The sequence below is a fragment of the Rhea pennata genome, chromosome 27 (genome assembly GCF_028389875.1).
Source record: "Rhea pennata isolate bPtePen1 chromosome 27, bPtePen1.pri, whole genome shotgun sequence".
NCBI classification, from domain to species: domain Eukaryota; kingdom Metazoa; phylum Chordata; class Aves; order Rheiformes; family Rheidae; genus Rhea; species Rhea pennata.
The window spans coordinates 4,908,980-4,932,146 of NC_084689.1; the positions used below are offsets into that span (position 1 = coordinate 4,908,980).

The following is a 23,167-nucleotide window of genomic DNA, read 5'->3' on the forward strand; positions in this document are numbered from 1 at the left end:
CTTCACATCAATTCTTTCTGCTCTGTAGCAGCTCTGTCTCTTCTGATCTCCCCAACAATTTGCCTACATCTCTTGGCAACCGAAATGCTCAGAGCTGATTCGACCCAACATGGATAACGCTTGTGGCACAATCCTTTGGCTATGATACGACCTTACTATGACATTCATAAATGTGAAATTGAGCTCTGCAGAACAGATGGAGATATTAGTAAGTTTGCCTTTAATCTCACAAGCACTACGTAAAGTACATCTCTAGGGCAGGAAAACTAAAGTAAAATCCATGCAGAAAAAAAGTCTGAAAGTCAGTAATGTCCAAAACGCAAGAGCTGGTTCTGATCAGCTGCTGATGCTGATCAAAGCTATGCAGACTACATCAATGAACTCACAGCCCAAAGCAGGGAAGCAAAGAAGGCACTGATCAGAGCAGCACACTATTTTACTAAGAAAGTTTGCTGCATCACACTGCAGTCAGGCAAGAACTCATAATACTGACCCAGAGATAAACAATATTGCTCTACGCATCAGCAAGATCCTGCTCTCCCCAGTCACAATGCTTTACCTGAAGCTGTAACTTAAAGGTTTTAGCATCACCGGAGCAGGGTCTTACCTGTCAAATCCTCTGCTCTCAAACTTCCCGATCGGTTTAGAGTAAAGCTTGTCTTTGCAGCAAGCTTCCCTCCAAGCACAGCTTCATGGGACACCACTTTCTTGTTACTTGTCTCTGCAAACAGACAAAAAAACAGGACAGAGATCAGGTACAATCTTGGAAGAATAGGAGACATCAATTCTAAATTTTGGAGCACTGAACACAGACAAAAGGAGGGTAAAATTTATCCTCCTGAATTCTTGGTCTGCCCCAGAATATGGCACAGAATATGGCACATGTTAGGTAGTGGTGGCCAGTTCCTAGTATATTCATTCCAGGATCATGCGGAGTTTGCTGTTTGCACTTTCAGCCAACAGCAACTTTTCTAAGAGCAGACAAGGACATTTGCACAGCTCTCCAGGATACTCTCGTAGCTCTGCCTGCTTACTCCGCATGCCAAGTACCCCTCCTGATAAAGCAAGAGGGGGCTGAGCGCAGAGCAACTCAACTCAGTCATGGGCAGAGTGAAATAACCGACTGTGGGGCTGCGTAGTGCAATTACCCTCGCACTGTGGGCAGCTTTGCTGTTAAGTCCCTGCAGACCAGACTCCCACACTGAATCTTTCAACTTCCTTTAGAAAGGCTTCAGAGCTCTGGAATATGCTCAACACACCAGATAATGGCAGACAGGTGCTTTTTACTAATCATTAACTGGCAGCCCTCTCCTAAAGGCCAGCCTCCCAAGTTCAGCCGCTCTAACTAATGGCCACGAAGGTAATGAAGACAGAGGGGAGAAAAGGGAAGAGACCAGGAAAAAAAAATTCACAAGAACAGCACAAATTGATTGTTTAATGTACCCTCTCGAGAGCCAATAATGAAATGTCTTAACCCTCTTCGTTTCTCTCTTGAAGCTTAACGTGTGTAACAGATTTCTGTGGTGATGGACGAGTCTATCACTTTGAAGGCATCATGTGAAAGTTACTCCATTAGCGGGGCTTTTCATTTTAAAGAATTTGTGTTAAAAAAAAAATCCATGTGGCATTATCTCCATTTAGGTTCAGACAGCCAACAAAGCATTGCAGGACTTGCCTCTTGAAGGCCCATTAAAGCTTGCGAGACTATAAAAAACTAACTGGAGTTGTTTAGCTTTCAGCATAATGCTTCTGAGAAATGGCTCTGTCTTTTCAACAACTTTCTCTCCGTGGCTTCTAATCCAAGCAAGGCTCCAATTATTAAACCACAAATGTGGTACGTACTGTTCGCACTGGACGGGGAATTGGGCACTAGGCTTCTGAGCTTCTTTAAGGTGTTCACTGCCACGTTCAGGTAGATGTTCCGACTGGTGCTACGTTCATAAGCCACCTTCTCTTCTGACAGAGCCTGCAAATAATGCAATTCATTACTACATACTTTCTTTGCATTATTGCTTTTGGAAGAAAGAATCCAAGCATGACAGCAGTACAGTTGTCCCGTCAAGGGACCAACTAATAAACCAGAATATAACATAAAGATATCCTGAGTTTTGGACCTATTTAGGCAAGCCAAGGAAAGAAAGAAAAAAAAAAAGTATTAGATTAATGGTTGAAAGCAGCATTTTCACACACAACTTTCTCAACAGACTAACAAAGCAGTTCTGGAACCTCCTGGGAAAAGCTGTTTCCCCACTTCAGTGGCAGTGTGAGGCAAAGGTCTGAACTGGACTAGAAAAATAAGTTTTCTAGACAGAAATGATGGCAAACAGCCACTTCTCAGGTGCAACAAGAACATTCCCCAAGGACTGGTGAAGGGAAAAATCACAAAAAAGAAATCCTCATGGAATCCATTTTGAAGATAAAACATGCTGCATGCATGTTTGTTTACCCCATATTTACCCAACTAACACCAATGGCCAGCAGCTTTCAGTAAAATGCATTGCTTTCAATTCTGCTTTTGGAAATCCTACTATATCCTACTCTTCTCTACTGCTAGAAGGCTCTTTAAAAGCCCAGAAATTCCTAAGCAACAACTTTACTGATTATATCCATCTCACACATTTATCTTTATTGAATGCTTAAATCCCAGGAGTTTGCCACTGTACACTGAACCCAAAGCAAACGGGTTTTTTTTTCCAGGCTGACCATAGTGTGTACCCTGCTAAGTCCTTGCTAAAGACAATTAAAAAGATTGTGCATGCTCTCTTAACAAAGAGAAAGATGGGAATTCCTACTATAAAGCTCCACTGGAATTACACTTTCTGTTATCCAAACTGGAATTATTTAATGCCTGGCTCCTCTACAGAACTATATGTGAACAAAAGAGTTTCCTGGTTGTGCCACAAATTCAAAATGTTTCCACCAATGCAGAGGATATTATTCTTTTCTCCAGAATTTTTTCATAAGTAAGCACTTGTGCACCAACCTTGTCAAACGCTTCCTGGGAGGAGGAGCAGAATTTCAGGCACTCATCAATGAAGAGATTGAGATACCTTTGACGGATGTTTGTTGGGACTTTAGCACCAAATTCTGTGGGAATAACCGGCCTCTGTAAACTGGCGCTCTAGTGAAGAGAGAGAGAGGAAGAGATTATTTGGGGTTTGAGAAATACGTTGCTTCGAGATTGTCATGTGTCCTGGTATGTTATTAATAGTGGTATGACTTCCTTTCTGAAAATCTGCTCAAAGCTAAAAATAATGTGCATCATCTTCAGTTCCAAAAACAACACCCGAAACTTTGATGACCCCTTTCTGTATTATAATTACTTCAGAAACAACCAAGTTTTATTATACAACTTCACAGAGCAGTCAACTAGCCCCAGGGGCATTAGTCACAACACCACATTTACATACGTGAACATCCCAGACCACGGAAAAAGATCACATTTACATTAAGAAAGTCAAGATTAGCACGGTGCCAAGCATCACACCGTTAATCGGAGACATGAACACATAACACCAAACTATCTGTATGACAGACACGGGTTTCTTTTCAGTACTTTAACTGTAAAGAAGTGAGAATGGCAGGTCCAGTTCTGCCAGGCTCCCAGCCTGCTACACCAGCTCACTGTCAGTGAGATTCCTGTAACTTCCCTGCATTGCTTTCCCTTTTTTATGCCAGTCATGAAGCTCCTGAAAGGATTTTCACCCTTATATTGATAGATACATTCCTCTAAGCAATTATTGATGTATAAGAACTGCATGTTGGGCTGACTTACCACCTACCATTGCAGTTTTCCATTCAGCACCAATTTATCTCCCAAATCACACAATTTGCCCCATCACTCATGGGGAAAGGAGAGATTTCTTTGCTGAGGAACTAGCAGTAAAAGGACCCAAAGGGTGGGTAGGTATTCTAAATAAAATGTTTTTTCCTCCAAATATTAAGTAGAGCATGAAGTTAAAGCGATCACATTTTAACTATATAGTGAATGGGGAGGACATTAATCCAGCCATTCCATTTAAACGGGAGAGAGACAGACAGCTACAAACCTAGCCAGACAGCATAGCAGAACACTCAAACTAAAAATGGGAGATCAATATTCAATGACATAAGAGCTGCATTTAAATATTTCCATCTTTTTAAGCTCCTACCCCTCCAACGTTTTATTTTTTACACAGTGCTATCTAGGAAAACCCCAGGAAGATAGAAACACACTTAATCAAACATCACTCCTCAGAGGGTGCTACGTTTGCAGCAGCATGGTTAAACATACTATCCTCAGTAGGGAATCACCAGAAAAAAAAGGCTGCAAAAATAGACTGTCTTTTACCTGTAAGGAGGGAACATGAGCTATCCTTTTCGGCACGGTGGTGCTGGTGGTCTTTGAAGCCATCCCAGCTAAGGTGCAAGCCTTCAGAGAAAGGGTGGGTGCTTCAGAGTCATTGGAAGGTGTGACATTCTTGCTAGGAACAGTCTTCTTACCACCCACAAGGCCTGCAAGGAACAGAAAACATATTTAAATAGAAATTCTATCACAGGCCTCACTCCAGGTTGTCAGACTGATCTTAATATGAAAGACCAGTGCTGCAAGCTGTGATTTTGGAATGGGGGCCTGCCACTCCCCAAAGAGATAGGAACTGGGTGATTTTTATCATCTTGCAGGAAAGCAGGAAGGAACCTCCTGCCAGGAAATGGGGGGTGGGTTTTTTTTGTTTGGTTGATTTTGGTTTTTTGTTGCTGTTCTTTTTGATTTGGGTAACTGAGTTAGGGCAGCTTAGAGAGCTAACCCTGCGAGGTGCAAGGCATTAGCTGCCCATCATGTCAGCTCTGAGCCCTTCCAACTACAAAGGGACACTGATGAGCATAAATTAATGCTTCCCCGCCTGTTCGTGACACCTCCTCAAAGGCACGAATGGAAGAGCAAATGAGGAGCAAACACTCCCCAAAGAGAAGAAACAGGAAAAGAACAGAATGAGGTAAGCGAGGCTGGGTGAGACAGACCCACCTAAATTGCCAAGAGGGAACAGGGTTGTACTTCTAGTCTGTTCCTTTTCAGAAAGTGATGGGATTTCTCAGGCTGGGGAAAGACCTGCCACTGGTCCCATTAGGCAAGGATTCAAATCACGGCCAATGCTACACATCTCCCGTTATTTTCACATCTGGAACTTGGAGAAATTCAAACAGAAGGCAGTGCCTTTTTTTTTTTTTAACAAGGGGGGAGGAGAGGACAGCGGTTACAAACAACACTGGTGGCTTACTTTGTTTGGCTGCTGCGGCAAGGGCTACATTTGGCACATGAGCAATCCTCTTCTTTTCTCCTGGCAAAGAAAGAGAGGCCTTTTGAACGGCCACAGCCAGCTGTGCCGCCTGCTGCTGAGCCAGCTGGATCCTCTGGTAACAGACCTCCTGAGCGGTGGGAGGACGGTACGGCCGGATTACGGGCTTGCTTGGGACCTCGGCCTGCACAGACACAAAGGATTCTAGAGCCACCACATCCACTCGCTCAAGCCCTCACCCTTCAGCTTTCCTTCACCCAGAAAAGGTCTCTTTTCCTCAACCGCTCCGTTAGCAAACACGGGTTTTTGAGAGAGCAGATCCCAACCGTCTTTCAGAATAAACTGCTTGGAGTTGTCCACCAAAACCAGTGACATTAATTGTTCAACCTCCAGCAAGGCCTCCCCAGCACGCTGGGATTTTCCTAAATCAAAGGCTGTATTTGAACTGTAACATTCAATGGTCAAGGTGCCTGTTCTCCATCAACGTGTCTAACCACTTCCAGGACTCTTGTCAAAACTCTCAGCCTTCAACAGCATCTTGCACTAGACAATGAATCTGGCCCTGTGCTCCTGAATGTCACTGCATGCTTCTCCAGTTTATATGGCAATGAAAAAATGGATAATTTCTCTCCATTCATCCAGTGGCATCTACTCTCTCTCTCCTTCGGCATCTTTCTCATGCATAAGAACCTGTGCAATCTATCCTCGTATTAAAGCAGCTCCCACCTCTCAGCAGCGTTGTTTCCCTGCTCTCTAGCTTATATATCTATTTAAAAGCCTCAAATACACGTATTTACGGGATTAGAGCACAAGCCATTATATAAACTGAGCTCTGAATTTTAAACAGGCTCTGCCTCTGCCTACTTCTGGAAGCATTTCATTGCTTCAGCCATTACTGACATAACAGGTCACACATGCATTTTCTTTAATGTCCAAATTTAGCTTGCAGGAAAGGTACCAGAAATGCTGTCAGCAAACAGAGAAATTTTCTAATAGCAGAAATACAACAGAAACAGTATTAGTACAAACTTCCCCACACCGCTTAGTGTCCTTTGGAATCGCAGAAATGGGCCTTTCCTCCCAAAACGCCTTCAGAGCGCAAGACACTGGCACAGCCTGTTTGTAACATGGTGTTTCTGAGACTGTGAATTGGGGGCAAGCTGGAACCTCTTGCATTCCTGGTCTCTGATGCTGACACCACCTTCTGGAAGCTGAACTGAGCACAGTCAACCATTAAACAGTAATTACAGTCTTCCAAGTGGGACAGGACGTTCATTTGTTGCCTCACCTTCAATTCCTTCAACCCACTGTTCCTCCTTGAAAACTGAACTAAAACTCAGCTCCCTTTGCTTCTAGTTGTTCAGGTCTTGAGCTATAAATCACAAGTAAGACTGAGCAAATACCTGACTCGGAGGTACGTGGCAAACCACGAGCCTCAACTCTGCATGTAAAAGCAGCAGCAGTTCAGGTCTTAGGGCACCTCCTGAACAGACTTGGCAACAGCAGCAGAACCAGGCTGGGACTCTCCAGGGAACGCACACTCTGGTGCGGCGAGCACCAGCTGTTGCTGAGCACACCAGACCGTTTCTGTTTGCCTGTGCAATGAGTGCACTGGGGCTCACATCTTTGGAAAGCATTTTGGGATCAGCTGTCACATTAAGAAAATGTATGTAAAGATTTGTACTTGTTTAAAAGGCACCTATTTATGATAAATATTTGAGTTAATGAATTTCCAACCCATTTGCTTCGGTCTCTTATCTCTTCACTTTGCAAGAAAGGGTTCTTATCAAAGCACACAAACTGGCTGAAGATATGAAGTTAAATAAAACACAAGTATTGACCTCAGGGCTTCAAATTATTAAAAGCAAAGGAAACCTTTTCTAGGCAGAGAGGAAAAGAAGAACAATTAATTTGGGCTACCCAGCTCAAATCAGTGCTTGTCTCCAGTGTTATCCTGCTGGAACATAAAACTGACTAATCTGTGCTCAGCACCTGGTAGGAAATACACTAGTGACAATACAAATTAAAATCTCAGTGAGAAACAGGAGGAAAAAAGAAAAAAACAAAAGACAAAAAACATAATGTCTTCATGGCCTTTTTTATTATTCTCTGTGTGTGAAGTGCTTTCACAAGTGTAGAAAGAAAAGTATCAAATGAGAATGTACTAGTTGAATCGGAACAAACAGGGTAGAGGACTGAAAAAAATGTATCAAAATTGCTACATAAATCTTTTAGCTTCACAAGACAAAAAAAAATATCATCAGACACACACTTACCTGATATGCAGGTAAATTTTATCTAAGTAATATAATGAAGCTATACTGCAGAGAAATGAGCACCCCAAGCTGTTTCAGTGAGTTACAAAGTACAGAATCAATTTACTCTTCCACAGCTTCTCCTTGCTTTTATGGAAGTTTATTAGTTTTGTTGCCAATTGTAACAGATGCCTATGTTTTTCAGAAATCAGAAAGAGGAAAGAAATCTGACATAAAAGGATTCCAGTACATACAGTTCATACTTTACTGCCTGAACCTGGAACTGCATCATTTCCCAGTGTTGTAATAGGACAGAAAATGCTAACTTCAGACAAACTATACTTTCGCTCCCGACAGCTGCACTTACATTTCCTTGTTTGACAAGATGAGAGATCCTTCTTTTTTGGCCAGGAAAGAGAGTAGTCAAGGTATCTTCTGTCTTTTCTTCACTTCCTTCTTCTTTGGATAGCTGGAAAACAAACAAAAAAGCTTCCAAAACTGAATAGCTTAAGGATCCTTCTCCAGGAGCAGATCTGAAGTCTCTCCCTTTGGGATAACAGCAAGTCCTTGTAGGTGAGGACAAACTTTGATCAGCTGCTAAACTACTGAAACAACACTAGTTTTGAACCCCCAAACCACGAGTGAAGCCACTGAATAGCAGTATTATTGTTCCCACCCAAGCAGCCTTTCCATGAGCTATACCCTAAGCAGTTTTGGCATGATTCATTATGGGCTATTCCCCTAACTACCATGAAAGACTTGAATGCCCTTCCCCTGCCAACAACTAACACACACACATACACACACACACACTCACCTTTCCTGCCACGTCAAAAAAAAATTTTTTTTTTTTTGGTAGGAACTTGGGTGGTGGTTCATTTCTGCCCCCTTCCCATCTAACATGCTTTCAGAGCAGGTCCTGCAAACATGCCTGACACCAAATTACCGTGCCTCTATTCCACATTTAGGAAAACATTTCTCTGCAGAGGTTTCCCACAACCATATCTGCAGAAAGGCTGCAGTAACAAAGACCTAGGCAATATGTTTATATGGCCAGGAACCCAGGAGAAAGCAATAGCACCTCTCTAGCTACAGCTAGTTCTGAACTGTCATCTCAGACTTGTTGCTAAAGGGGGCAAAAAGAATCAAAATATTTTTTGAATTTTACTTGGCTGTTAAGTTACACAAAACACACTTCATGTTCATTTTTCAATACTCTTGTTTCCAGTTTTCCAACATAGCCACTGGCAAAGCTCTGAACAGAGGCAAGACTGACAGTCTTAAAGAAACTCAAAGGTAGAGCTGAAGGCCAGATTTTGGGATGAGCTCAAACTCCACTTAAACAGAGCTTGTTTACAAATGCACTCATCACTGCAAGGACATCTTGGGGGAACACCTCATCCTGTGAATCACTTAGCTCTCTAGGAATTTGATAAGTCTGTTAATTCAATTACCTTCCTAATATACTCTCAAAACTCTATCCTTCCAGGTGGAGAAGTACCATACTGCTCCTATGCACTTTTCCTCCAGATTAGCACATTACTGAGATCAGACTACATGGACCGCATCTATAAAATCATTCCATGAACAAAAATAAATGCTCAGTGACCAATTCTACTCTCCAGAAGAGCAGAGGGCATGCAGGTAAATACTTACAGGTACCCATCTCTCAAAGGACCTCTCCATTGCAATGCTTATTCTGCCCTTCTCAAAATAAGATTACATTTTTGTGCAAAAAAAATTAACATAATGCATAAGCAAAGGTCATTTACCATGGGAAATGCACACGGCTGCTGATGGCTGAACATTCCCACTATGTGCCAGAATGAACAGTTTGAAGCAAGTATCAGCCCTTGGTCCAGTGTTTCCTGAACTCAGAGCATTTTGAATCATTTCGTATTTCAAAGGCTCTAAATTGGTAAATATTTCCTACTATAAATTGCATGCCCTTCAACTATTTTCACTTAAGTTAGATTATCTGAAGAAACAATCAAAGCCAATAATAAAATTCTCTTTTTATTTTTCTCTAGCTGGGTGTTCCACTAAACACCAAACACCTGAATTTTAAAAAAACATTATCAAGTAATGCTTAAAAGTTAAGAAAACCATTACTCCGATGACTGCTTAATATAGTTTCTTCTACCAAGAAGTTTCATATCACTGTAGAAAACATCTTTACTTGTCAGCAAGACAGACCTCTCTCAGAACAGACCGGTGCCGTTAATGAAACTGAGAGTTCATGGAAAAGCTTTAATAGTCCAGCTATTCTTTTCAAAAGATGAGCTCTCCTCCCGATGCTACAGATCCCGTTTACTTTGTCCTCCACATATAGATTGCCACAACCAGAGGGATTTTATCCACGGTCACTACAAAACTAACAAAAGTCTCAACGTTTCTGATGTAGGTTTCAGAGAGAATAAAACTTGATGAGCAATCCTACCAGAAGAAATTGGTTCTCGACCACTCATGGTTCATGCTGCACTCATCCTGCCCCTCTTCTAGATTAATAATCCTAAAGAGAAATTAATTGTGCCTGAAGTTGCCTAAACGAGAACACGCTGGAGACCCTGGCGAAGTCCTTGCACCTCTGATATCTTTGGGATGCAGTATCCAGTGGGATACAGGAGGAGATACAACTGCAGGTGAAGCTGCTCAACAATTCCCCTGGATACTTGGAAGCAATTCTCCTTTGGTACCCCATGGCCCCCACGGGGCACTCAGTTTTGTCAAGCTTTCCAGGTACTATAACTTACTCTGAGACCTCAATACCTCCACACTGCAGTCTAGATTGCAAGACATGTAACACTGGTGATGGATTTGGGGGGTTTTCTCAACATAGCCAAACGTATCATTTTTTCTCGTTTTTTTACAGTTTCTTCCAGTCTAATTCCCCCAAACCTCCTCCGTATGCAAGCAAAATCATCCCAACCACAAAACCTGAGTGTGTTGACAGCAAATCAAACAACCCTGTCCATTTCCAGGCAGTCACTCCCGGAACTGAGGGTCTGCCCTTATGGCTCAGTCGAACTCGTATGTCAGACGATGAAGGATGAGCTTTGTTTGCTCCTGCTTCCTCGCCTGAGAGGCTGTTATAGGATCACTGCCAGTAGCAACTGTCTAGTTTTGTTTCTTGGGTTTTTTGTGGGGGGGATTTTTTTGTTTGTTTGTTTGCTTGCTTTTCTTCCCTTTGCTCAGTTCCATTTTAAATCTCAGCAAATGAGGCTCTTGCATCCTCCGGGGACCACCTCACAGCCACTAGCAGAAGCCTCTTTAGCTAAATGCCGTCTTTTTACCTCCTTTTTCCAAAATCCCTTGTACCTTTCAAATCAGTTCTGCCTTCTGTTTCTACTTACACCACTTGCACAGTACACAGAGATCCTCATTAAAGGATTCCAGTAAGCATTTAAAATGGGAAACGGTAATTTTGAGAGGACCCAAGCTAGTCATTACCCCTCTGCAGAGGGTTTCCCTCATTCTGCCCTATCCTCTAGCAAGGGGCAGCATTACTGTTACTGCAGAAAAATCACAGAATCAGTAAGGTTGGAAGGGACCTCTGGAGATCACCTAGTCCAACCTCCCAAAGATTTCCTGGTGCTGATTCCACTAGGGCTTGAATCTAGGACCTTCAGGGTGTAAAGCAGATGTGATAACCACTACACTATCCCTCTACCCCAATAGGAGAGGCTTGTCCAGACAGTAGTTCAGAGCAGCTAAATTCAATTCCCACCTGCCTTTAAGGGTTGTTTTTCTCCATCACCACAAGGAGCCTAGAGAAAGAAATCTCACTTGCCTTGATTTCACCTGTGTCTATAATTCATCTCTACCAGTGTTAACCATCCCGGCTTACTTGCCCTCACCATGTTGTCCTGGTTCTACCTGCTACCAAACTTCCTAAACTGTGTTGCAACAAGGAGGCATTGCCTGGATTAACAAACCCAGATAAGCTCTGAAAGATCCACAAAATACACTCTGAAGCCTTTCTGCAGCAATCCAGGCAACTACAGTTCTTAAATCAGATAGTGACAGAAGTAACTGATAACCCTTAAATGCAAAGGCCTTCCACACTGAGGGCAATTGAATCCTTACACCTCAAAGCAGTTTTCAACTGGTGGCAGGAGAAGACACTTTTTACAGCTTCTGAGTTTGCATTGTAGAAAAGGAAACAGTAACTGACTTCTCTCGTACCCTACTGCCTGACTACTCCTGTCAATCCAGTAGGTACACTCAGGTGCAAATTCACTCATAACACGGATGGGATTCTTCCAACATAGTCTCCCTCTGTAGCCTTTTTCAGCTATTTGAAATAAGCAATACCACTAAACTAAATCAGGATCTTTTCAGCACTTAGCTTTGAGAGGAACAACCAAGTAGAAGAAGCATTACCTGTTTCTTCAGCCTTCCTTTGTCTTCAGTTTTCACATCTGTAGATTCATTAAAAATCCTGAGGCACTCCTCCATTGGATCTGACTCAAAGTCCAAGTCTTTCTCAAGTATGGAATAATCAATGTCATCAGATGTTGAGGAAGAAGACGATGACTTTGACAATTTAGAGCGCTTCACGCTCTTTGTCTCTTCATTTTCACTCTGAGAGTCCGAACAGCCACCATCACCATCTGAGTCCGAGCTCACATCAAGTAATGTGGATGGCAAAGGTCGGCCTTTATCATCATCATCCCCGCTCTCATCTCCAAACAGGTCAACGTGACTCAAACTCCGTTGCTTCCGACCCTTCTTTGTATCCCCTTTTTCTTTAGAACTGACCTTTTCTTTCTTTCGTTCCAGTGCTGGAGCCTTGGTCCCTTTGTCTTTGTTTTTACGACCAGAGGTTTCCTTACCGTTTTTCAAGTCAGCTGTTTTTACTTTGGAGTCCTTCTTGCTGCTCCCCAGCTTGTCTGTGCTAGAGCCTTTGATGACACCTTCATTCTTGCTTTTCCCTGAAATGCTGCTGGGGGACTTGGATTTTTCTTTCTTAAGCCCATCCACTTTTTCTGACTTTTGCTTTTCAGGTTTTTTTAAGTCCCCATCAGTTTTGACTTTGCTACTTTTCTCTTTACAGTTTTTCTCCTCATTTTTTGTTTTTACCTTTTCTTCTTTCTTGAGCATTTTGTCTTTTTCTGTATTTTTACTCTTCTCTTTCTTACCAGCCTCATTGAGGCTAGGCGTTTTACTAAGATCCGATTTCTTCTTTTTCGTTTTGTCTTTCGAGTCTTTGTTTTTATCTTCAATATTCTGGTCGTTCTTGCCAGAACACAATTTTGCTGCTTTTGCATTCTTTTCTGATAAGTTTTTGGCAAAATTTTTCTGTGAACTTGAAAGGTCTTCCATGTCATGTTGCACTGTCATTTCTTTGATACCCTGGGAAGCTACGTCATCCAGTTTGGTGCTCTGCTCTTTGTTGGATAACCCATCATTCGATTCACTTTCAGAACCAGCTTTTGATTGTGAACTAACAGAAGTCGGCTTATATTCCGCATCGGCCTCATCTTCAGAGGAAGAGAACCTGGCATACACTTCATAGTCATCAGGTTCTTCACAAAACTTCTTTGGTGAAGGAGAGTAACATTCCTCATAACTAGGCACCCTACTCCTTTTAGACCCCTTTGGCTCCTTTGTTGTGGCTTTGCTCAAGAGCCTGGCTGAGTAATTTGAAAGTGGGTCATATTCCAAGTCTGTAGAAGGCTTGGAGTCATCGATTACGTATTTATTGTTAGTGACAGTGCAACTGTATTTTTTAGTCTGTGCTACAGCCTTGGGAACATATTCCAACGAGCTACCTTTAGATCGGGAACTATCCAAAGTGTATTTACTTGACTGGCTAGCAGCAGCTAGAGGAGTCGGGTTGTAGTCCGGGTTATTATTTAAATTGTAGCTACCTGGATTATACTCTAAGGAGATAAAAGAATCAGTTTCTGTCACAGCAGCTGACATGGGTGTTTGGGAAATAAGTGAAGAGGCCTCTGAAGTGCAGAATTCCTTTGTTGTTTCTAACAGCTCCTCATACTTTTTCTGCTCTCTCTCAACTTCGTTTTTGACTGCCTCAATAGCCTTGTTGACCAACTCCAGCTCCAGAATGCCGGGCGTCATGTCTGTAATGTCAGCCAGGGCACCATCCTCTGCTTGCAGTGAGGGCCTTGGAAGATCTGGATTATAGGGATCATAGCCACGTTCTGTAAAGAAGGAGGAAAAGTAATTTACAACCAGTAATTTAGGCTAGCTTTTCTTTGGAGTAAAATTTTCTTTAAACAGTTTTTTTAAGGTCTGCTCTCATCAAAACTCTATACTGAAAGACACTAGAGAAAACTGCAGCCACAACAGAGTATATGTTTGCTGCAGAAAGTCACCAGTGGTATTTTCTGGTCAGTAGCAGGTACATAGCTAGGCTGGATTTTATGAACTGTTCTCAGACCTTAAAGACTGAAGATCTATTGATAAAGTCCTTTCATTACTCATGAAAAAGCTCTAAAAATTAAATATAAAGGATAATCACTGTATTAAGACTAAGAGGAACCAAGTACGTGTAGTAATAATTCAACAGAGTGAGCAAAATATAGAGGATTCTAGTACAAAAACTGTGGATTAGGTTCCCATTTGATTCCAACACCCAAAGCCCACTGAAAGACTCCAATATTCACATGAAGTTCAGTATTTCTTGTGGTAGCAGCTAGAAAACAAGCCTTACTTGCATGACAAATTGTTTGCTAACAAAAAAACCTACGGAGCACTCTACAAAGGTAACACCACAACTCCACTGAAAACAATCAAGATGGGAACATCAAACACTCAGAACTCCAATCTGACTTTTTTTTTTTTTTTCCACAATTCCCTTAGGCAGCCTACCTTATGCAGATATTTATAGGACTGCGAACAGAGGAATATCTGAGCACACACACACCCTCTCAGCAATCTCCACCAGGCCTGCAATGCCTCTGTTCCATTTTCTCTTTTACCGATGAGCAGCGAAGATTTGCGGAAAAGGAATTTACCCCCCGAATGTTAGGATGTGTCTTGCAAATTTGTTATATTAGTAGGTGTAAGCACCTTTGCTTTCAAAGGAAAGGAAGAGTGAGGCAGAACCCTTGCAAGCAGGGGGCTCACAAATGCTCAAACTCAGAAATCCCATGCGTCGTTCCATTGGTTCCCAACGCCTTTGGAGCAACTTGCACCGTCTTCTCCTGCATCCTGCCTGCTGACCCTCTCTTCCCCTTTGCCACTGCCTCCTTGCTGCCCTGATTTTGCTGCTGGCTTTGCTTCCTGCCTGCAGCCTCCATCCGTTTCCACCACGGCATGCAGGTTAATAAAGTTGACTAACGTTATTTACTGGACTCCACGCTCCATGGCTGATGTTGCAGCCCCTCATCAGAAAGATGAGCTCATCAGCTGGAACCAGTACTATACCCAGGGCATGCATTTCCATAGCAATTAGGTGATCAACATGACACTAACGACGGGTATTAGAGGGGTATTAATGGAAGCTCTGGCAGGAATTCCCAAGTTCCACCTGACTCAGGAATAAACTATGAGTTGTTTATGCACGTGTTTCTAAGAAATGAATAAAAGCTCTATATTGCAACAAGTCTCCTGAAACAATGACAGCAGTCATCCAGGAAAAGCTTGCAACTTCATACTGAAAGAAAGGTGTATTTCAGAAGAGAGGGAAAAAAAAGAAGAGAAGAGAAGAGAAGAGAAGAGAAGAGAAGAGAAGAGAAGAGAAGAGAAGAGAAGAGAAGAGAAGAGAAGAGAAGAGAAGAGAAGAGAAGAGAAGAGAAGAGAAGAGAAGAGAAGAGAAGAGAAGAGAAGAGAAGAGAGAAGAGAAAAAGAAAGAAAGAAGAGTCTGCTCACATACTCAGAAACCTCCCAGGTAGAGTGTAGAGCTCTACAGGATGAAACCCATTGTGTTTGCATGCTGCTGGCTCAGCAAGGACACGGAAGACAGACAGAAAAAAAAAAATCAAGAATTGGAAAGTTTGCCAGGCATTTAAGCTTTTTATGTACCAGGGGCTCTAAATTAAACTGCAGCATGTTCTATTTTCATAGAATACATTTACTGCTTATGATCAATCATAAACATGAAATAGAGACAGCTCCCATGGCACTAATCTCTGAAAAGCTAAAGCTGTCATCCTAGGCTGGTGCTTTCAAAGTGCTTCTGTTCTGGCTTGCAGCTGGCTGACCAACGGATATGAAAACGCAGGGAAGAAAATGCAGAAGATGGGGCCCCTCTAAAGCCCCAAAGGGCAAACGACATGCTCTGGCCATGCTGTAGGGCTCTTCTGACCACAGCTCCACAGCAGAGCTTTGGGGGAGTGATGGTCCACCCTACAGAAATAGTACGGACATCCTCAAGTAATTGATTTAAGGGATGTTTTGCATCTGGAGAATCAATTAAAGCTCATCTTGAAAAGAACACAGAAACCGTTGTCATTAGTATAAAAGCTCTCCACTTTCTGCCACATTGTCCCAAACTCTCCCACCTACCTTTCCAACTCGTGGTGAAAAGGAAGGGCTGAAGTCATTCACGTGCATGTGCAGAGAGACAGGCATCCTGCTTTCAAAAGAACGGGGAGGAAAATAACTTCATCTTGGAAGATTAGAATAAAGCCTAGCAATAAAAATGACTTCATTTAACAAAGTATCAGAAGCTACAGGTTAAGTTAAACGCTGCTTTTTGACCTTCAATAGCTTTCAATACTTCTTTTACCACAGTATCTGGATGCTGACTATTCCAGAGGAATTTTTTGTTCTTTGCTAGAAGGATAGCAGTAAAATTGTCTTTCTGACATGAACACGTAAAAGAACAAAACAATAAATTGAGAGACAAAAGATAGGAAAAATCTCTCAGGTCTACTAAGGATGAGAGAATTTCTCATAACAGATAGAAACAATATTCACAGGAGAGTCATTGCTACCATCCTCACAAGACTGTGAGCTGGTGGGTTTTGGGGAGGGGATTCTTTTTTTTTGGGGGGGGGGGAGGAAGAGGAAAGAGAGCATCTACGAATGCTCAGCTCCCTTTGATAGTAAGGGAAGAAGCTGCTCAGCATTTGGCAAAACTAGTCTCCAAGCAGGCAGAATAACAGACTGGGTGAAAATAAAGGCACTAGTTTCATAAAACTTTTTACCCCCTCAGGATTGCAAAGTCTTTTTTTTTTTTTCCCCAAACCAATTAGATCCTGATTGAGCAGGGACTCTGGGCAAACACAGCATGATGTCACCATCTTCCAAGCTACAACCCGCGCTGCGTACAGGATCAGATGTGGGAAATGTGGGAAAGAGGAACAAGGTGGAATATTTCCAAAGCTCACTCCTCCTCAGCTATCCCGAAGTGCTTTACAACCAAAACACAGAGCACTTCCAAAATGTGAAATCAGAACTGGCAAACCAGAACATCTCAGATGATGATGTAGACTGGACAGACTGACACCCAAAGACTACTTAGAAAAAGAAATTACGAAGAAGTGTGGATAAAAGGGGAAAACCAAGAATTAAAGCAGATGCAAACAGCTTCATCATCAAGACAAGTATATATTAACATATTACGAAAATAATAATCATCCACCTAACAGCTGAAAATGAACTGCGAGCCCTCCACATACCCTTCCTCCTCGATCTCCACCTCAATCCTCATCACCTCAGAAATATCAGCTCTATCACTATAGCGAATAGCAGCAAAGTAACGGCCTGGAAGAGTCAGCTATTATCTTCTAATTCAAGATGGGCACATAAAAGTTGGCACAAGCGTTGTTAGAAGGGGAGTGGAAATCCTAGCAATTTGTTCAGAGATAAATATGAGGTGGCTAATAAGCAGCTGTGAGAATGCACAGTCTGGATCTAAACCCTCCTCAGAAAGAGATCAGTGAAACTAAACAAACAGCATCGTGTCCATAGAGAAAAGCAAAACTATTTTAAATGCATTAGGACATAAGAGTAAGTAAAATGCAACCTGAGCATTGGCTCCAGCGTCCTTACAAGACAACGTGCACAGCAAAATTGTTGTGTACAAAAATAAGAATAAACAATACCAGTATAACTGCATCTTTGCCAGGAACTGTACCAATAAAACTACTAGATTAAAAAAAAAAAAAAAAAGTCATAGCAACTAAATTACTATTCTGATGCAAAAAGAATACTATGCCTAGACCAGGTTTCCCACGCAAGTTGTCAGATTCTCTTCTGTTCATTTAAGGTATAAAACTAACCTGCACTTTTTTTTTCAGTGGAATGGCCAGTTGCAGAAATACATTATAAAGGCAGAGAACGCCAGTAGGCTTTGCAAAATCTTCATGAAAGTGCTCTTTTGTAGGTATGTAGGAGGTCTGGTGGATTACCCAAGTGAAGTTGATCAAAGGATACACTTTCCATGAAAGACGCTTGTGTAAGTGGGCTTCACGATACTAATTAGGACTGTTACCTTTGGCCGTGATGCATTTGCAGATAACGTAGTGCAAATACAAACAGAAGGTGATTTCATATGTGGAAATGCATGTGTGTGTGTTTATACCTACATACAGATCCCCAAAGTCAGAAAATAAACATGCTATCTGAAATCAGGCCATCTACTTCGATGCTTGATTAAACTCTCAGGAACCTGGGACAGAAAAGGACCTCTTGGGTGTCTGAGCCTAGTCGCACACAGGTAAGCACCATGCACATGCACACACAACTGGAAAGAACTTGGATGCAAGATTCAAATGAGCCTTCACCAGCTTTTGCATTTATTACTCTCCATTTTGAACATTAATATGAAGACCTGCACTGTAAAGAAAGACTACTACAAAATTCATTATGTTCTTTCTGCTATTCTGATATACAAGATGTGTACAGTATTTCTGCTGAAGCAAGATGAGTAGGGCAGAGGTATTAGTGAAATAATTCTTTTCGATGGGTGTAAAATTGAGATTCCACCTTCTCCTTTGAGGATCACAAGATAACGAGATTTGAGATGATAACTCTTTATAGGACTGTTAACCAAACTGTGATCAGGACACTCTTTAAAATGCAAACAATTTTAATAAATTAATGCACGGTAGAAATATAAAACAATCCTCCTGAAACACAAAAAGGTGAAGTTAAACATCAACACCATGAAAAAATAAGTTGCTATGAATTTTTATAGGACCTCAGGAACACTATCCTTGAACTACTTTAGAAGACACCATATTGTCCAAAATTAATCCCACTTACATCAGTTGCTTCAGCAAAAAGGATACGGAAGTGTAAAACAAGCTTCTCTGGAAAATGTAGGGTTGATTTTTTTCCCCCCCCCTTGGCTATTTTTATGTTGTTTTTAGAAAATTAGGCCTCAGTTCTAAGGTGGAGCTGCTTTATTAAAGGGCTTCCCTAAGCCAGAGACTCTTTGCTCTACACTGGTCCTTCTAGTTTTTGCAGCAGGCAAAGACAGTAAACACAGGCTGACATTAAATGAATAATAGGACACATTCAGTCAAGGTCACCTGTTGGATGTTAAAACTTATTTTACAGTGAATCATTCTGTGGAAAAAAAATTTTTTTTCCAAGCATCCTAATAGAGCACAAACTTAAGAAGCTTTATAAACACAAGAGCCCTGATGTATGACCAACACTCGTCTTATTAACCTGCAGGTTTTGGAAGAAGAGTCAAGCTTTTGCATGCAAGTAGGACAAGGATGACAACCGTCTTGCTTCCACATACAACACTAGCCGAAGTTGCTAAGCAGCAGCAGCTGCTGCAAAAGAAAAGGGAGACAAAAATTAGAAACTTTCAAATGCGTGACAATTCAAGTCTCAAAACGGAAAGGTTTGTTGGCCAAACTGCAGAAAAGCCAGCAAAAAATCGCCAAAAGGTGGCAAACGTATTCAGGGCTCCGCTGCTGAGGTCGCCCTTTTTCTGAGTCACTGGAGCGGGCAACAAAAGCTGCATTCAACAGGAGGAGAATATGGGAAAGGTGAAAGCAGTTGGGAGACTTCTTTGGGGGGAAAAAAAAATCTTTTTTTCCTTTAATGTAGTCAGAACAGCTCTGTTAGCTTAACAGCTTGCCTATGTTTACAGTGTCGGTACTTAGCAAATGGAGAGCCCTTGCGATTAGAGAAAAATTATCACCATTGGAAATTTATTTTAAGCTTTTTTTAATACCTCACAGAAGAGATAGTGGTTTCTCAAGGACAAAATGTTTCAAAATAGGCCTTAGCAGCTAGCCAAATTTTGCTATTTTTCATTATTAAACAGTGCAAAAAAAAATGGCAGTTATGGGCTCAGATCTCATTTGTGAGTACCCGAGGCAAATTTCTAACAATTTAACAATAATATTCAACTACTCAAAAATAATGAACACCGAGATTTAAAATAGTACATTTCAACCAATTATCCAGAGTAAATGAGTTAGGAGGGCATGTAAGAGGAGCTAAGAGAAATCTTTCTTCCACTTTAAATATAGGCATAAGCCTAATGATTTTGTGCTCCTTCGTTCTAAATACTGAATTTAATTATTGGAATTAAATAATAAAGATATAAGTGACTTTGTGCTATAGAACATAAGGGCAGCAAAGTTTGTAGGGAGATGCCACAGCATCAAAGCACACTATGAGCCAACATGGTCATTTCTTTAGTGGAAAAAAAGGAAGCAAGTAAGAGAAAAGAAAGTCTTATATTAACAAGGCTGAAAAGTCCGAGCAGTCATCCATCACGTTGTGGTATTTTTAAACCTGCTGTGACAAAGCTTGCTTAAACCAAGGGTATGGTTTCCCCAGATGTTGTCAGCCAACGTAAGGGTATGGTTTCGGCAGATGTCAGCCAACGTAACAGCTCACTGCCACGGAAAAACCATCTCAGCGAGCTCAGCTGGTTGAGCAGAGGGTCTGATGAGCATCACATCCAGTATATGAAGGGGTGGACCGTGCCCAGGGACACGAGGGACCGGGCATCATCCTTCTACAAGCAACGAGACACTGTCTCTGCTCAGCAGCCAACATGTCGTGGCCAGAGAGGAGCCACGCGCCTGCCCGAGGGGGCTCCATCCACCAAGGGAGCAGCTCGCACACGGCCCACGTCAAACCCGACCGGGCAGCATTCGCGGAGAACAGCTCACTAGGGTCGCTACGGTGGGAAATTCACTTTGATGGGAACAGGTTAGGGAAGAGCAGCTCAAAACCTAAATTCCTGGAGGGACAGCGCACAGCCTCTACTTTTATTCCGGAAAGCCCAACCTTGTGCAGTTCCATAACTAACAAAAACGGCCAGAGGTTCAGCTTCATTTCGTTTCTTGGCCTACCTGAGATGGGCACAGAACTTCTCACTCCTTTTCACGCGAGCAGCCAGCCAGAGCACGAGCGCTTTGCACCTCACAAAAGAAAGTCAAGGGACCTTTCCAAGAACGCCCCAGCTCTGCCAGTCTCTGGTTTGGCGGAGGGCACACCTAAAAGGCACCCGAGTCCAATAAGCATCAAAGTTTCATTCTCTTGATACCTTCACAGATAGTCCTGGAGGGCAGTTAGGACCTCCAGGGCTTCCTACCGCAACGCTACTGAAATCCAAGGATGCAAGAACCAAAACAGCACGGTCCAGCCCGTGTAAAAGCCATCATTTACATTCCCCTGCTGCTGCAGTGATTTAGTCCCATCTGCCCTGGTGGTGCAAACAACAGGGGTAGGCAAAGAACATCGGAGTAATGACAAAATCTGTGATAAATCTAATATTTTCTAAAGGGGGGGGGGGACATGCATTGCAGTATTTCTTCCTTAATCTAGGAAAGAATGTGGAAATTAAATAACTGGCATATTTAACAGAATAAAGAAGAGAGAAAGGAAATGTTGGTGCCCAAAATACCACGATCGGTGTCGAGGCTGCCACCCTCATCCTGCAGGCTGTCATCGCACCCAGGCTAGAAAGTGTCTCATTATTGTAAAAGTAAAAACACAGGAATGTGGATATTCACTGTTTGGTTTCTTTGCAGATCTTTCCATTCCCTCTCATTTTAGCTTTAAAGATACTCCTCAAAAAACAAGGAAAGATGAAATTATGTTTGGGAAAAAAAAATAAAATGAGACTTATTCTTTCTGTTTCCAGGAAAAAGACTAGAAAACATCTCCACAACTCTTGTGCAAGTACTAGGGAAAAATAAGGATCTATTTCAAAACTTAATGAGTAAGTATTTTCAAAGACAACAACAACAACAACAAAAATTCTTCGAGTATTCTGGTGTTTTCTCCCTATTTAACTCTGCCTTGAAAACTTACTTTTACCAGCATGGCCACCAGATGTAATTCTACTCCTGACCCGCCAGTCCCTCAAATTTGCAGCCTTTTTCTGACTCACTCAAGATAAGTTAACTTCTCACCACCTGTCTTATTTCTTTATTTACAAGGTTCCTATTAAAATATATATATATATATATATTTCAATAAACTCACAACTGGATACTTTGAAAAACAAAATCAAAAAAAAGAAAATACAGAAAAGCCCCTTTCAAGCTATTTCACATTTCAAAACTTCAGCTATGACCTATGAAGGACTAAACCCAAAACTTAAACTGGTTTTAAAACCTGTCCAGCTTTAGTTAACTCAAAAGCCCATATGAGAACTTTGCAGCTCTTTTACAACTCGGACACCTGCAGCTTTGCACACTTTAAGTCAGCCAACCCAACATGCTCCCAGGTCTTTAGCACAGATGCTCTCTTTAATAAAAATGCTAGATCTCACAGAGAAATCCAAATCCTTGTGTAGCTAAACCCTCCAGAGGATGGCTGAGTTTTGGTATAGCCCATATAATTTAGACCCAGATTTCAACCTGAGGACAGAAGTTTCACATTAAATGAATGGTTAACACATGAAAGCCTGTCCGGAGCAGGCATTTCTCTCAAAACTACTTCTTCGTGTACCGCAACCCACACAGAAACCACAAGCCAACTCCGCACTAAGTCAAAAACTTCAAAGAATTACCTGATGTCCCCGTAGTTAATAAATATTGCAGGTATTTGTTCATGCTGTACTTGAGGCTTTTAGTACCTGCTCAGTACGGCTAAGAGGCTCCAGCAAAGGCTTGTGGCACAACACCGACGACCATGTGCTGACACAGCACTTTCTGGGCTCCGCAGATAATTAGGGAAGGACTTACCAACCCAAAGTCCCGCCTTCACCCTCATTTACTCCAAAGTCAGATTGGTTCTTACTTCAGGTTCTGCAGGGGATTTTTGACTTTTTTTTTTCTTCCTTCCTGTACACACTGCATTTTGCTTGATTCAAGCAATGCAAATCGGCAAGCGCAGCGGCTTCTCAAACAGCGACCTGCGGGGTTGTACCGAGCGGTCCCCCGATCCCCCACGGCCACCCCACGTGGTGTGCTCCCCCACCGCCACCGAAGCCCAATGCTACTCCACTTCTCCAGGCGCATAACACAAGCGCTCCAAGCGCACAGAGCCTGCAAGCTCTGGACGTTGTCGGGTATGTTCAGGCCCCAGCGGGGAAGGAGGCTGCAGGGCGAGGAGGGGACGCAGCCCTGCCAGTCGGTGCATGCCTGGCCCCAGCCCAGCGCCGTTGCCTTGCTGGTATTACACGAGCCGACACGCCACACCGGCGCGTCCGAGCCACCTCACCCGCAGGACTGGCCCATCTGCTTCGCAGCAACCCAGGGAAAGCAGCTTGAGAAACCCCAGACTCGTGAATTT

The 23,167-nt window shown here is 42.4% G+C and overlaps 1 protein-coding gene across 2 annotated transcripts in view; it reads right to left on the reverse strand.

Annotated features, from left to right (window-relative positions):
- The window catches only part of REXO1 (RNA exonuclease 1 homolog), a 44,444-nt gene that overhangs the window by 15,650 nt on the left and 5,627 nt on the right, over nt 1-23,167 (reverse strand). For both annotated transcript variants that reach the window (XM_062596274.1, XM_062596275.1), the window contains exons 2-8: nt 11,915-13,698; nt 7,899-8,000; nt 5,259-5,460; nt 4,331-4,494; nt 2,984-3,121; nt 1,843-1,966; nt 608-721 (exon numbers count right to left, since the gene is read on the reverse strand). In XM_062596274.1, coding sequence (XP_062452258.1) covers nt 608-721; nt 1,843-1,966; nt 2,984-3,121; nt 4,331-4,494; nt 5,259-5,460; nt 7,899-8,000; nt 11,915-13,698 — 2,628 coding nt within the window. The remainder of the gene's footprint in view (nt 1-607; nt 722-1,842; nt 1,967-2,983; nt 3,122-4,330; nt 4,495-5,258; nt 5,461-7,898; nt 8,001-11,914; nt 13,699-23,167) is intronic.